This window comes from Oncorhynchus mykiss, chromosome 25 (assembly GCF_057628025.1).
Source record: "Oncorhynchus mykiss isolate SJ-2025 chromosome 25, ASM5762802v1, whole genome shotgun sequence".
Classification (NCBI taxonomy): Eukaryota; Metazoa; Chordata; class Actinopteri; order Salmoniformes; family Salmonidae; genus Oncorhynchus; species Oncorhynchus mykiss.
Genome location: NC_143046.1, coordinates 38,706,679 through 38,721,252, shown reverse-complemented (window position 1 = coordinate 38,721,252; position 14,574 = coordinate 38,706,679). Strand labels below are relative to the sequence as shown.

General features: G+C 40.9%; 1 protein-coding gene across 11 annotated transcripts in view; it reads right to left on the bottom strand.

The window, feature by feature from the left end:
* Positions 1–13,384, bottom strand: part of LOC100499599 (glutamate receptor 2) — a 70,917-nt gene extending 57,533 nt beyond the window's left edge. For 7 of the 11 annotated variants that reach the window (XR_016491703.1, XM_021584121.3, XM_021584119.3 and 4 more), the window contains exons 1-2: positions 12,854–13,384; positions 12,541–12,681 (exon numbers count right to left, since the gene is read on the bottom strand). Coding sequence is in view for 8 of the 11 variants with exons in the window: in XM_021584121.3 (XP_021439796.2) it covers positions 12,541–12,681; positions 12,854–12,986 (274 nt within the window). In the remaining 3 variants the exon portion in view is untranslated. The remainder of the gene's footprint in view (positions 1–12,540; positions 12,682–12,853) is intronic. The other 4 variants (XR_016491701.1, XR_016491702.1, XM_090219775.1 and 1 more) reach the window with 1 other exon arrangement.
* Between the last annotated feature and the right edge of the window lie 1,190 nt (positions 13,385–14,574).

The window sequence follows — 14,574 nt, the reverse complement described above, 5'->3', positions numbered from 1 at the left end:
ATCTTCTTGCGCTATATGAACTACAAAAAAAAGCCTCAAAGGAGACACTTGGCCTTTCTACGGGTGGTCTGAGGCAGCCGGTAAATAACAAGCGTTTTCAAGTGAAACTTTGGTAACAATGGTTTGGGGAAACCGCTTACAGATTTCTACCACTGCTCCTACGAAGGTTCTAACAATGAACTTAGCCTTAAGATGCTTTTGGGAAACCAGGCTCTGACTTGTGCAGAGAAAGCCTGAGGACTTAACTGTCGGTTGAAGATGCACTGGCACCGTCTTTTCACTTGTGTGCTCTCCAAACTCATACTAGTTGAGAGAGTTTGTTTTCACAATGAAAATAGTTGCGGTTGCATTCACAAGTTAAAGGATATGTGTTATATCCATATGCCATACTACACTACAATAGTTGCTAGGGTTTCACCATTCCCTTACCGTTTATTGCAAGATTTAAGACATTTCCGATGTATGTTTGATACAGGCTACATTGTTCCGTTTTAATTGACCTTTTCTTACCATCCTGAGTGGACGCGATGTTTATAGTGCACATGAGCAACACACACAAGGTGGAAGCTAAGATAGTTGTTTTTTGATAAGATGTATTTGTTTGCTGTTTAGTCCTGGGAGCTTCTCAGTCTCCGTCTTGTCACTGTGAACATGTGTCATTTGATTCAGCGTGCTCCTGGCCTGTGTGCCAGAATAGGTGTGGCCAAATGTATTTACGTGCCCATTTGGGTATGCTATCCTGATTTGGGTTTTGGTAATTGTCAGGGGAGGTTGTATTGGAGCCTGTTTACTGACATTTTAAAGTCAGCAGTTTTTATTGTAAATGTATCCCATCACCAGCACTGTGCAATGAAAACCAACCACCTTTTGTATCTAATCCTGCATCCCTCCTTCTGAATCTTTGTCCTTATGACTGCTACAAGGCTTTCATGAAAAGTGGGGTTGTCACTGTTTGCAAGCTGCACACGTTCCCTGCGCTGCCCTGAGTATGTGTCACTTATCTATACTGAACAAAAATATAAATGCAACATGTGACAATTTCAACGATTTTACTGAGTTACAGTTCATATAAGGAAATCAGTCAATTGAAATAAATTCATTAGGCCCAAATCTATGGATTTCACATGACTGGGCAGGGGTGCAGCCAGTGGGAGCTAGGCCCAGCCAATTATATATATTTTTTTATTACAGACAGAAATACTCCTCAGTTTCATCAGCTGCGCGGGTGGCTGGTCTCAGACGATCCCGCAGGTGAAGAAGCCTGAGGTGAAGATCCTGGGCTGCCATTTTTACAAGTCGTCTGCAGTTGTGAGCTCAGTTGGATGTACGGCCAAATTCTCTAAAATGAAGTTGCTGGTGGCTTTGAGATTTTAGATTAGACCCTTTGCCTTGATAACAGCTTTGCACACTCTTGGCATTCTCTCAACCAGCTTCATGAGGAATGCTTTTCCAACAGTCTTGAAGGAGTTCCCACATATGCTGAGCACTTTTGGATGCTTTTCCTATACTCTGCGGTCCAACTCATCCCAAACCATCTCATTTGGGTTGAGGTCGGTGATTGTGGAGGCCAGGTCATCTGATGCCGAACTCCATCACTCTCCTTCTTGGACAAATAGCCCTTAAACAGCCTTCAGGTGTGTTGGGCCATTGTCCTGTTGAAAATCAAATAATAGTCCCACTAAGCGCAAACCATATGGGATGGCGTATCGCTGCAGAATGCTATGGTAGCAATGCTGGTTAAGTGTTCCTTGAATTCTAAATAAATCACTGACTGTGTCACAAGCAAAGCACCCCCACACCATTACCTCTCCTCCTTCATGCTTCACGGTGGGTACCACACATACAGAGATCATCCATTCACCTACTCTGCGTCTCACAAAGACACAGTGTTTGGAAACAAAAATCTCAAATTTGGACTCATCAGACCAATGGACAGAGTTTCACCATTGCTCATGTTTCTTGGCCCAAGCAAGTCTCTCCTCCTTATTGGTATCCTTTAGTAGTGTTTTGGTCTGTTACCAAACAGGGATATCTTCTGTATACCACACCTACCTTGTCACAACACAACTGATTGGCTCAAACACATTAAGAAGGAAAGAAATTCCAAAAATGTACTTTTATCAAGACACACCTGTTAATTGAAATGCATTCCAGGTGACTACGTCATGTAGCTGGTTGAGAGAATGCCAAGATTGTGCAAATCTGTCATCAAGGCAAAGGGTGGCTACTTTGAAGAATCTCAAATATAAAATATATTTTGATTTGTTTTACACTTTTTTGGTTACTACAGGATTCCATATGTACTATTTTATAATTTTGATGTCTTCACTATTATTCTACAATGTAGAAAAACTCTGGAATAAGTAAGTGTGTCCAAACTTTTGACTGCTACTATATATAAAATTACCTTCATTCATATACCACCAACACATAGGTTTTGGCCAAGCAGCACTCTCTTTAATGATGTCTTGGCATGTTGGTATGTTAGCTACTACTGCACTACTGCGTTTATAGAAAGACTGATTCATCCAATGAGCCAGATAGCCAGGTTGCCAGGGAAACCAAACACTTTCCCTGTTTGCTTGCGCTGAATGTCTGAATACTGTAAGTAATGTGTGTGAAAGCTTACTCCTTCAGCGTTGTCTGTTAATATGTGCATATAAAAGGATGGAACAACAACTTTACAAACACAAAGAAAAGGGATAATGTATGGACAAATGGGGAGACATTCCATTTAATTTATAGAAAGGCATACTGTGGACAACGTGACACTTGCGTTCTGGGTTTGAGACAATATCTGTTGTCCAATGATTTGGCAGTGTTGATTAGAACAGTACATTGGTTGGTAAGAATAAGAAACGGTATCCCATTGTTAACCTATATGTCCTGTGTTACACTTCTTTCTGTTGATTCTACCAAAAATAACCCCAAGCCTTATTGGATATGATTGCAGTTACATTCAGGGCACATTGTCTCAATTATACCTGCTCAAATTGGTTTATCACGCATGCGTGATGTAGCATTCTCATTTCATTGCTATGGTGCTGTAAAGACACCAACGACATACAATTGGTCAAACCATTTAACACATATACAATATATTATTTTCATGCAGTAGTGTTCAGAATAGATCACAGCATATGGCTAGATACAAATTAAATAATATGTTCATTCCAAAGGCTAATTTTCCCTTTGTCACCATAGAGAAATACTAATCAAGTTATTATGATGTTGGATCATTACTGAAAGATGATTGCGCCATCGTGCATCAGTCATTCCACTTGCTGTGCTTTGGGTAATTTGAAGAACAACACCACCGATGTCAGGGAACGTTCAGGCGCATAAGCCTCACAGAAAGACGAACGCAACTTCAGTCTCCTCATATATCAATGGAGAGCTAGCCTGGCACCACGTTGCTATGGTAACAGTGGCGCAGACTTGGCTGCGTCGAGCTACTGAAACACTGTGAAATGGGTCGTATATGTCTCTGACATCTGATTTTTGTTGACTCCCTTTCCTACAGTACAAATACTGTACCACCCATCAACTTTAAGTTACAGCAAACCATACATGCATGTGTCGTTTTGGGTCAGTACAGGCGGATATAGTTTTGACTCTAACGTTTCAAGGACCAAATGAAAACAACCCTGACGAAGGGTCCCACTGCATTGATAAACAATTGATAAACATTGATAAACAACATAAACAACAACTGGAAATGAAGGGTGAGAAGAAGCATGCTTAGAGGGCTGTCCTCTACCCCCTCCAACCAAGCCTTTACATGCATGCCCTGTCTGCCACCGCAACTGTGGTCAAGTCGTACTAGAAGCCTTTTATTGGCTGGAGCACAATTACTTCTAGAGGCGAGCGGAAATCGAACTGTCAGATAATTTATGCATCCCCCCCCCCCCCCCCCCCCCCGCTCTCTCTCCAACTCCCACGCTCTCCAGTCGCTGCTTAGCCACAGAAGGAGAATAAATAGATCCTATAATAAATAGACGGGGGTGGGGGCGGTCAACTCTGAGAATGAAAGTACTGTATGTATGCACTCCAGCTCATTGTACTGGTCTGTGTGACATACAGTGCCTTGCGAAAGTATTCGGCCCCCTTGAACTTTGCGACCTTTTGCCACATTTCAGGCTTCAAACATAAAGATATAAAACTCTATTTTTTTGTGAAGAATCAACAACAAGTGGGACACAATCATGAAGTGGAACGACATTTATTGGATATTTCAAACTTTTTTAACAAATCAAAAACTGAAAAATTGGGTGTGCAAAATTATTCAGCCCCCTTAAGTTAATACTTTGTAGCGCCACCTTTTGCTGTGATTACAGCTGTAAGTCGCTTGGGGTATGTCTCTATCAGTTTTGCACATCGAGAGACTGAAATGTTTTCCCATTCCTCCTTGCAAAACAGCTCGAGCTCAGTGAGGTTGGATGGAGAGCATTTGTGAACAGCAGTTTTCAGTTCTTTCCACAGATTCTCGATTGGATTCAGGTCTGGACTTTGACTTGGCCATTCTAACACCTGGATATGTTTATTTTTGAACCATTCCATTGTAGATTTTGCTTTATGTTTTGGATCATTGTCTTGTTGGAGGACAAATCTCCGTCCCAGTCTCAGGTCTTTTGCAGACTCCATCAGGTTTTCTTCCAGAATGGTCTTGTATTTGGCTCCATCCATCTTCCCATCAATTTTAACCATCTTCCCTGTCCCTGCTGAAGAAAAGCAGGTCCAAACCATGATGCTGCCACCACCATGTTTGACAGTGGGGATGGTGTGTTCAGGGTGATGAGCTGTGTTGCTTTTACGCCAAACATAACGTCTTGAATTGTTGCCAAAAAGTTCAATTTTGGTTTCATCTGACCAGAGCACCTTCTTCCACATGTTTGGTGTGTCTCCCAGGTGGCTTGTGGCAAACTTTAAACAACACTTTTTATGGATATCTTTAAGAAATGGCTTTCTTCTTGCCACTCTTCCATAAAGGCCAGATTTGTGCAATATGCGACTGATTGTTGTCCTATGGACAGAGTCTCCCACCTCAGCTGTAGATCTCTGCAGTTCATCCAGAGTGATCATGGGCCTCTTGGCTGCATCTCTGATCAGTCTTCTCCTTGTATGAGCTGAAAGTTTAGAGGGACGACCAGGTCTTGGTAGATTTGCAGTGGTCTGATACTCCTTCCATTTCAATATTATCGCTTGCACAGTGCTCCTTGGGATGTTTAAAGCTTGGGAAATATTTTTGTCTGCAAATCCGGCTTTAAACTTCTTCACAACAGTATCTCGGACCTGCCTGGTGTGTTCCTTGTTCTTCATGATGCTCTCTGCGCTTTTAACGGACCTCTGAGACTATCACAGTGCAGGTGCATTTATACGGAGACTTGATTACACACAGGTGGATTGTATTTATCATCATTAGTCATTTAGGTCAACATTGGATCATTCAGAGATCCTCACTGAACTTCTGGAGAGAGTTTGCTGCACTGAAAGTAAAGGGGCTGAATAATTTTGCACGCCCAATTTTTCAGTTTTTGATTTGTTAAAAAATTTGAAGTATGAAAGTATGAAAGTTTGAAATATCCAATAAATGTCGTTCCACTTCATGATTGTGTCCCACTTGTTGTTGATTCTTCACAAAAAAATACAGTTTTATATCTTTATGTTTGAAGCCTGAAATGTGGCAAAAGGTCGCAAAGTTAAAGGGGGCCGAATACTTTCGCAAGGCACTGTATCTTCCAGCTTCTACATGTTTCTGAAGTCTCAAACGGAGGAAATCTACAGTACCTCTTCAAGAACAGAACACACACACACTCTTTCGCTCTCTGTCGCTCTCTCTCTCACACACACACACACAGCCAGCCACCCTTTCTTCCCCTAGCAGCAGGTGCAATCAGAAATCTTTCCCCACAACTAGAGTGACAGATGCAACAGAGTTACCTGCTACCTACGGCATTGCAGGGTTCCACAGGAAAAAGAACACCCAAGGTCTCTTTAATTGAATAGGATTGAATATCACTGTCAAGTACAAGGGGAGGAGAGCAGAGTGCTGGTTAGATAAACATATCGTGACAGAGGAGACCCCCCCCCCCCCCCTATCGATTAGACCTCTTATGGTGGTTTTGGATAGGTATGAATCATCCTGTCTCCTTTAATGGACCTTGGTTGCTCGGCTGCACACAGATTCCTTGTCTATCTCATATGTGGCATTACGTAAACCTGTTTTAATAGGTTGCTTGAATAGAGAATAACACAATTCTCACAATTATTTTCTACGTCTGGCTGGGTTTCTATCTCACTGCCTCTTGCTCTGTCCTTCCTCCATTGCCCACTTTCTCTGTCCATCATGATCTTTCACTCTCCTCTCTCTCTTGCGCATGCACACACACAAATATGTCAGGCTTTTTGATGAGAACAGGTAGGGGAGAGTGGGCTAAGTTGAGCCATTTTTTACATTCATCATTACTCCGCCAAGGGAAATATATTATTATTTCTAACAAAGATATTTAAATATACAGTATTTCAGGATGTTGTGTATAATCAGAATTCATGTAAGTTTTGACGTTTTGAAAACATAGCTTGTCCATAAAAAGTGGTCCCTTGGCAGAGCTTACGCCTACAAATTTCTTTACTGAATTAAATATTACCACTATCTTTTGTCTATTTTTACTTACCAAACACAATCGCTTTTGTCTTTTAATAATTTTAAGCATATTTTAACACAGGCTTAACACCTAACAACATTGTACCTGTTTTTTTTTTTTTTTTACACTTTTAACATAGGCCAGGCCCTGTTGTTACCTCATATCCCAGCGACAATGGCTTGCATTATGCCTGGGAAGAAAACATTTCTATTTGATCAACTTGCCATTGCCTCAACTTACCCCAAGGCAAACATTTTGACTATATTAGCCCACACAACTAAGAATAGGCACTTTCATGCTAAGTTTGGGGCCTCATATTGAAGATTACAGAGACCCCAACTTTGGTTTAGACACAAGCATCATGAAACCTCTAACACAATAAATGAATTTGACTTTGAAAATCAGTTTTTTGGAACCAAACCTACAACAGCGCCCCGATTCAAATCGTAATCAAAACAAAAAATTCCTCTCCATCAGAGGGGTAGTGAGCTTGGCATCTAGTGTTGCTAATGAATGTACCCCTACAGCAAATATGCCGATTAGAACAAACAGAATAAATCATATGCGTTTTCCAAATTGATCCAGCATCAAATTGACTATACAAATATTGTGTTATTGGGGCTCCCGAGTGGCGCAGCAGTCTAAGGCATTGCCTCTCAGTGCAAGAGGCCTCACTGCAGTCCCTGGTTCAGTCCCTGCATCCCTATGATGCATATGCTGTTGCTGAACCCGTAGCTATAGAATATATTTCTATGACTGAACCCACTTAAGGCATGCATTGTATTGCATATCACTCACCGTAAGTGGCTCTGAACACAAACATCTACCAACGGACTCAAATTAATATAGGGCTATGATCTGTCCACCACACTTGTACCTCTGTGCCCAAATGTGACAGAATTCGATCAGGTGAAGTGGGCAATATTAACCTGGTACTAGATTTGTTTGGTGCCGTCTTGCCGACTGGGTCCAGGCAGGACAATAAGTCCAGCATTGTTTTTACCTTGTGTCGTAGATGCTGTTCTGAAGTGTAGCTATTTATTATAATGGTGATAAGTCTCAGATGTCAAGGACGGCTGGTACACAATCATAATTGTGCTCCATCTTCTGCCTTCAGAGTCTCGAGTGGAACAGTAAATAGGTGTCGCCACAGTGCCCTTGGTGTACCGTAAGCCTAGCTACAGTTTGATTAAGGATGAGCAATAATGGACGTGCATAGGAGCCAGGCGTGTTTTTTTTAATCAGGTCCTAGATCAGATTAAAGATCATCTTTATTTGAATGAACACATCAAGATCGCATCCTGTGGGATAAGGGTGACATGATGACGTGGTGCTGAACGAGGAAGAGGGTGAAGTTGACGCTGATCGACAGTATGGTCCGTTTTCTGTTTCCACCTATACTAGTTAAGGTTAGGAATGGGGAAGGGGATGATGATTTGAGATCTGCGACTTTAACTTGAGGTACAGGTTATTACAAAACACGGCTGAGTCCTCTCACTAGTTGAACATATAGTAGCAGCCTACAAATACAAGAAAGCAATAACATCAAGCTCATTATTGTTTCGCGAATCTAACTTTCTTTGACGGACAAGTGACATACAGTGCACTGTGACTCCATATAGAGCACATCAACGTGAATAGACTTGACCTCGCTGCCTCGGAAGCGGTGAGCGGGCTAAGCAATGTGATATGAGACAAGAGGAGACGACTTAGACTAGACGTGAAGTCTTTGAACAAGTGTGTAATTGATATTTCAGCTCTGTGTAGTTTTTAGAAAGACACCCCACTTACAGTATGTGTGGATGGAGGATTATTAAAAGGAGATGTGTGTGCCAAATGGCACCCTTATCCCTATGTAGTGCACTACTTTTGGCCAGGGCCCATAGGGTTCTAGTGCACTACATTGGGAATAGGGTGACATTTCGAATGCACTCTAGGTTAAAGAGAGTATTCAGGGCAGGCTAAGGTCCACAGAGGGCTGTCTAGCCTCAATTTATGAAAGGCCCAACTTCCTAGCCTACTTAATATTTTACAGCGTCTTCTATAAAAGGGAATTTAAATGTATTTAATTAAGATTGTACAATAAACTGACCATGGAATATGCTTTCTGCATGATTCAGATTTTTGCATTTGATCATAAGTGAACATTTAAAATGGCATGATTGCAACAAGGTAACTGCCAAAATAAAGGAAACACCAACATAAAGTGTCTTTAATAGGTCATTGGGCCACCACAACCCAGGACAGCTTCAATACACAATGGCATAGATTCTACAAGAGTCTGGAACTCTATTGGTGGGATGCAACCCCATTCTTCCACAAGAAATTCCGTCATTTGGTGTTTTGTTGATGGTGGTGGAAAACGCTGTTGCAGGCGCAGCTCCAGAATTTGTTCAAATGGTTCGAGATCTGGAGACTGAGCCGACCATGGCATATGGTTTACATCGTTTTCATGCTCATCAAACCATTCAATGACCACTCGTGGCTTGTAGATGGGGGCATTGTCATCCTATGGGGGTATTTTTGTGTCACCATTTTTTTTACCAGGTAAGTGGACTGAGAACACATTCTCACATACAGAAATGACCAGGGGAATAGTTACAGAGGGGAGAAGAATGGATGAATGAGCCAATTGGAAGCCATGGTAGCCAAAACAATGACCTGACCAGCATTTCTAATACATGACCCTAAGCATGATGGGATGTTAATTACTTAATTAACTCAGAAACCACACCTGTATGGAAGCACCTGCTTTCCATATACTTTGTAGCCATCATTTACTCAAGTGTTTCTACACTGAACAAAAATCTGAACGCAACATGTAAAGTGTTGGTCCAATGTTTCATGAACTAAAACAATAGTTCCAATAAATGATCCATACGCACAAAAAGTGTATTTCTCTTTAGTTTTGTGCATAAATGTGTTTACATCCCTTTAAGTGAGCATTTCAAATTTTCAAAGACAATCCATCCACCTGACAGGTGTGGCTTATCAAGAAGCTGATTAAACAGCATGATCATTACACAGGTGCACCTGGTGCTGGGGATAATAAAAGGCCACTCTAAAAAGTTTATTTCAATTGATTGATTTTCTTATATGAACTGTAACTCAGTAAAATCTTTGAAATTATTACACTTTGCGTTTTATATTTTTGTTCCGTATATTATTTTGGCAGTTACCTGTACATCATAACGAGGTCAGATGCAGGTAAATGTAGGAAATTACAATATGATGAGTCAAATAAGGGACAATTGATGGGTTAAATCAACCATTTCTCACATGCAACATTGTATCTCTTCTAGGAGTCCCCAGAGAGGGAGTGTGGATTCTTTTGAAAGAGGTCACACACAGTGGCCGCCTCCATCCGCTCTCCTGGAGTTGGCGGCAGATCCAGAACGTACCAAATGCACTCGACGATGGCGCAATGTAGCTATGGCAGGAGTAGGTTCTCCTGGCATTGCTTTCATACATCGTAGACGTACCACTCTGGCCCAACAAGACTTTCTTGAATAAAAATGTACAAGCTCTTGTCTTTTCTTATGGTCACTATAAAAGCATATCCAACAATATCAGAGTAAAGGAATTATTATCTGACTCATTGCACAACAGGTATAGAATTGTCTGAGAAAATGTCAATTGACTTCCTTATGAATTAGCTTATCCCCACAAGGCAGACGTGTAAAGGGAAGCTTATGCCTTCAATTTGACCTGGATTCTACTGTACTTTGGGCTACGATACAGCTTGGTGATTTAGCTAATCAGAGTGTATTTCATCCCAGGGATGTCATTTGTTCTATTCATGAAAAAATGTCCCATTGACTGGATACATTGTTTCAGCTAATGTACAAGCAAAATGATCCATCTAATTTTTAATATGGCTTCTATAAATGTCTCTGTGCCCAGTTTTAATGGTGCTTTCTCATCTGAAAATGTATGTTTTCAATATGAAGGGGAATTACTGTAATGGCTTCTAATGTATAGTGTCATCTATTGGATTAAAAGAGTAGCCTATATAGTCAAACGCTTGAGAAGAGCCTCTCACTCTCTAATACTATATGTTCGCATACAGGAAACAGGGTAGCCTAGTGGTTAGAGTGTTGGACCAGTAACTGGAAGGTTGCAAGTTCAAAACCCCAAGCTGACAAGGTACAAATGTGTCGTTCTGCCCCTGAACAGGCAGTTAACCCACTGTTCCTAGGCCGTCATTGTAAATAAGAATTTGTTCTTAACTGACTTGCCTAGTTAAATAAAGGTAATAATATATATATGTGTGTGTGTTGACCAATTTGTCAACTAAAGGCAAGGTTATCACATATCTATCACAGGAGGTTGGGGCAGGGAGGAATAGAGTGAATGGAATGGTATCAAACACATGGAATCATGTCCTTGATATCATTCCATTCCAGCCATTACTAGAAGCCCGTCCTTTCAAACTAAGGTGCGACCAGCCACCTGTGAGATCTATTGTCCCTATTCTTTTCAAATAAATGATGACACCTATGTCCAAAGGCTTTCAGCCTTTTCCCTACCGAAGAGTTTAGAAATAATTATCCTAAAAGTTACTATTTTGTAAAGTGCACATGTGCATAATAAGTGAGGCAAATGTATAAGTTACAATGATTCCACCTGCTTCTCATTTACAGTAGACTACTTACTGAATGAAGCCATATGTAACACTACTTGCATAAGAACAACCTCTGACATAACAGTTATGGGGATTGATGCTGTTGCTTAGAACCCAAGCGGTGACTGACATGTCGCTGTTCTCTTGATCCAGCATCATCAGGCATCTGACGTGTTGAGGTTCTTCAACACAACAAGCTTTTATATGGAAATTGTGGAAACGGTGATTATAATCGATGCACATGGTATAAAAGTATCCTTGAGTTTTGATATAAAATACCCCAGAGACGTTTTTCCAAACGAACTGTCGCTTGGCAACAGCAAGATGAAATGGGGAGCCCATCCATTTTAGAGCGGTGCTCATTAATAGCTCAGTGAACAGATCAAATCAAACCTATTTTTTTTTAACTATTACATATTGTCAGTTTAAATATATATATATTGTTTCAGTTGATTGTTCTCAATATATATATATATATATATATATAAAGACAATATAAAAATTGTGTTGAAGAACCTAATAACATAACGAATGTGGGCCAAGAAGTGGTAGGCAATAGGCTGGTCCAGAAGGCTATGACCTCCTCTCAATACCCAGAGGGAAAAAACCTTAATGATTGAATTATTACACTTGGCCTATTTTTATCATCCACAGAACTACATGTAATGCATAGGCTACCTGATATAGATTAGTTCCTTTACTAAATACGGTTAATAAATGCCTATTAAATATGTGGAACAATAAACTCATTTTCAATTAACGGGCGTGAATGTATTTTAACCTAGGTCTTGTCAATCATAGAGATGAAAAGCTATTGCAAATGGAGACCATATTTGACAAAAGATAATAGAACTGTCTTGAATTTGATTAAAATACGTAATTACAATGGATACTCCCAGTGCCTACTTGTCATGCAAGACATTACGCGCGCCTGTGTCAATGGAGCATCACTGTGACTTACTGTTACTGTGGAAACCAACTTTACCTTGTCATTTCTCACACAAAGATGAACACTAATCCACATAAGATATTATTTTACAAACAGCCTACTTGTCCATGTCTTTCCACAACAGATGTGGTTTCACCGACTTAAATAAACTCACAAATTACGCGCTGATTGAGTGGTTCCATGCACAGTTTCTAAGTAGCCTAATTGAATCCATCAATTGATAGTTTTGCTGTGTTTTCTATTGGTATATTTGAAGGGGATGACAATTGATTTCATTGTTAACTTTGTAAAGAGACCTGACATAGGCTACATTTGTTACTTACAACAATTGGTGACAGCAAAACTGTTTGCTACTTCCAGATTGTCAATATGGGGCGTCAATCTGAATTCGGGTGTGCCGAATAGACCCATTCCTATCCGAAATGCACTGTATTCCTGATCAGCACCCCTTGGAAAGAGTCCACCTGTAATAGAAACAATTGGACATCTCAATATACTTGATATTGTTGATTTATTTGATTTAATTTGCATGACCAGCTTTCATCATGCATTGGCAAAATCACTAGCCTACTTGCGGGACCTATGTCCCCAAAAAATAGGCTATCCTTCAAATGAACGAATTTGCTTGATACATACCAATTTGTACACTTTGAGAGCCACCAAGCACCAAACCCCATAAAACAGGTAGAACGAAAACCGATAAATTCATAAACTTAGGCATTTCCATGAAAAAAAGTGCCCACGTCCACCCAATAATGGAGATATTCATTGTTTCTCAACAATAGTCTATGTTAGATCCGACACATATCGGCGACTTGATGTCAGGAAAAATGCACTGGTGAGTATTTTCTGCAGGTGTTTTTTTTAAATCGAAAACGAGGGCTCCTGCTCCAGGTCCAGCAGTGAAGGAATGCTATAATGTAAATTAACCGTCTCTTCCGGTCCTCCTCGTTGCGCTGTCCGCCTGCGAGTTGTAGATACCTCCTTTAAGCACTGGAACAATGCTCGTCTTCGCTCGGTGCGCTGGAGATCCTTTCAGCATCACGGACAAGTGACGAATGTTAATGAGAAGCGTAAAGACACGAGAGGAGCCGAGCGTGCGCTCCACTTCAGTGCCTTGCGACTCATTAGTGTGTGTGTGTGTACATGTTTGTTCAGCATGTATATAATAGATGAAATATGTGCCCTTGACTTTACATTTTTTTACCTGCTACGAGTCATGGCACACCATGAGACAATCTCATTATCTCAGGGGTTTGCTTCGTGTTGTACAAGTCATTATTTTGACGGTTCAGCCCTCACTGTATCACTCTGCACTAACATGGAAAAGTATGGCATCAATACATCTTGTATTAATTAACCTGTGTGTGCCCTGCTGATAATCAGACTCAGTCACAAAAAACAAAACAAATCATGCAGTTAAGCAAATAATAGCCATGCCAGTTTGAGTGGCATCTCACTTATTCCATGGGTAGTGTGTGCCATCCTCAAAAGCAGGTAGCTGTGCCAGCTATTGACCAACGTCTGCTTCTTAGGCCTGAAACACTGATGCATTGTTCTGTCTATGTCTCGGAGACATTTAAATTGCACTTGATGAACTAAACAAGATTCACTTTATCTAGCTTGTCCCCCCCCCAAAAAAACAATACTGTTGCATACCTTCCAACCAAAATATAAGGAACGAACAACAAACTGAAGGTATTCAAGGTTGAATCAAACAGGAGCTCCCCTCCAGTCAATAACAGTTTGTACAGGCTGACATTGCATTTCACTTGTAGCTCGTCGAGTGAATCTTGTCAAGGTGCGTGTGTATATGCGAGTGGGTGTGCAGGTATGTGTGTGTACACACATGCGAAAATGTGTGTGCGTGTATTTGCGTGCGTGCGGGTGTGCGTGCGTCCATGTGTGCTCAACGGCCCCGTGTGTGTGTGCATGAACACGTGTTTCCTTCCACTCCCATCTCGCTGGGATTAACTACCAAATGAACGCGCTCTTTACCTTTGATCTATTGCTTGTTTTCCACTATTCCATGCATACTAATTGGAGCCGAATCTGTGTGGCGCTTGTTATTGCCATTTTACACGGGGTAAAATGGAACAGGAGCTCCCCTCCTGTCAATAAAAATAAATGTCATCCCTGTTCCCCGGTTTATGATATACAGGCTATAGCTGCAACTTTCTCTCACAGTCTTACATCAGAATTAAATGTTCATCCACGTCTCAAACATCAAATATCGAAGTTGCAAACGTCAAATTTCCAAGTGTTTAAGGTTAAGGCATGGACTCCGAATGGTCCATGAACGAACGGGTTAAGGTTTGGGATAGGTTTTTAAACAAAAATCACAAATCCAACTTTCT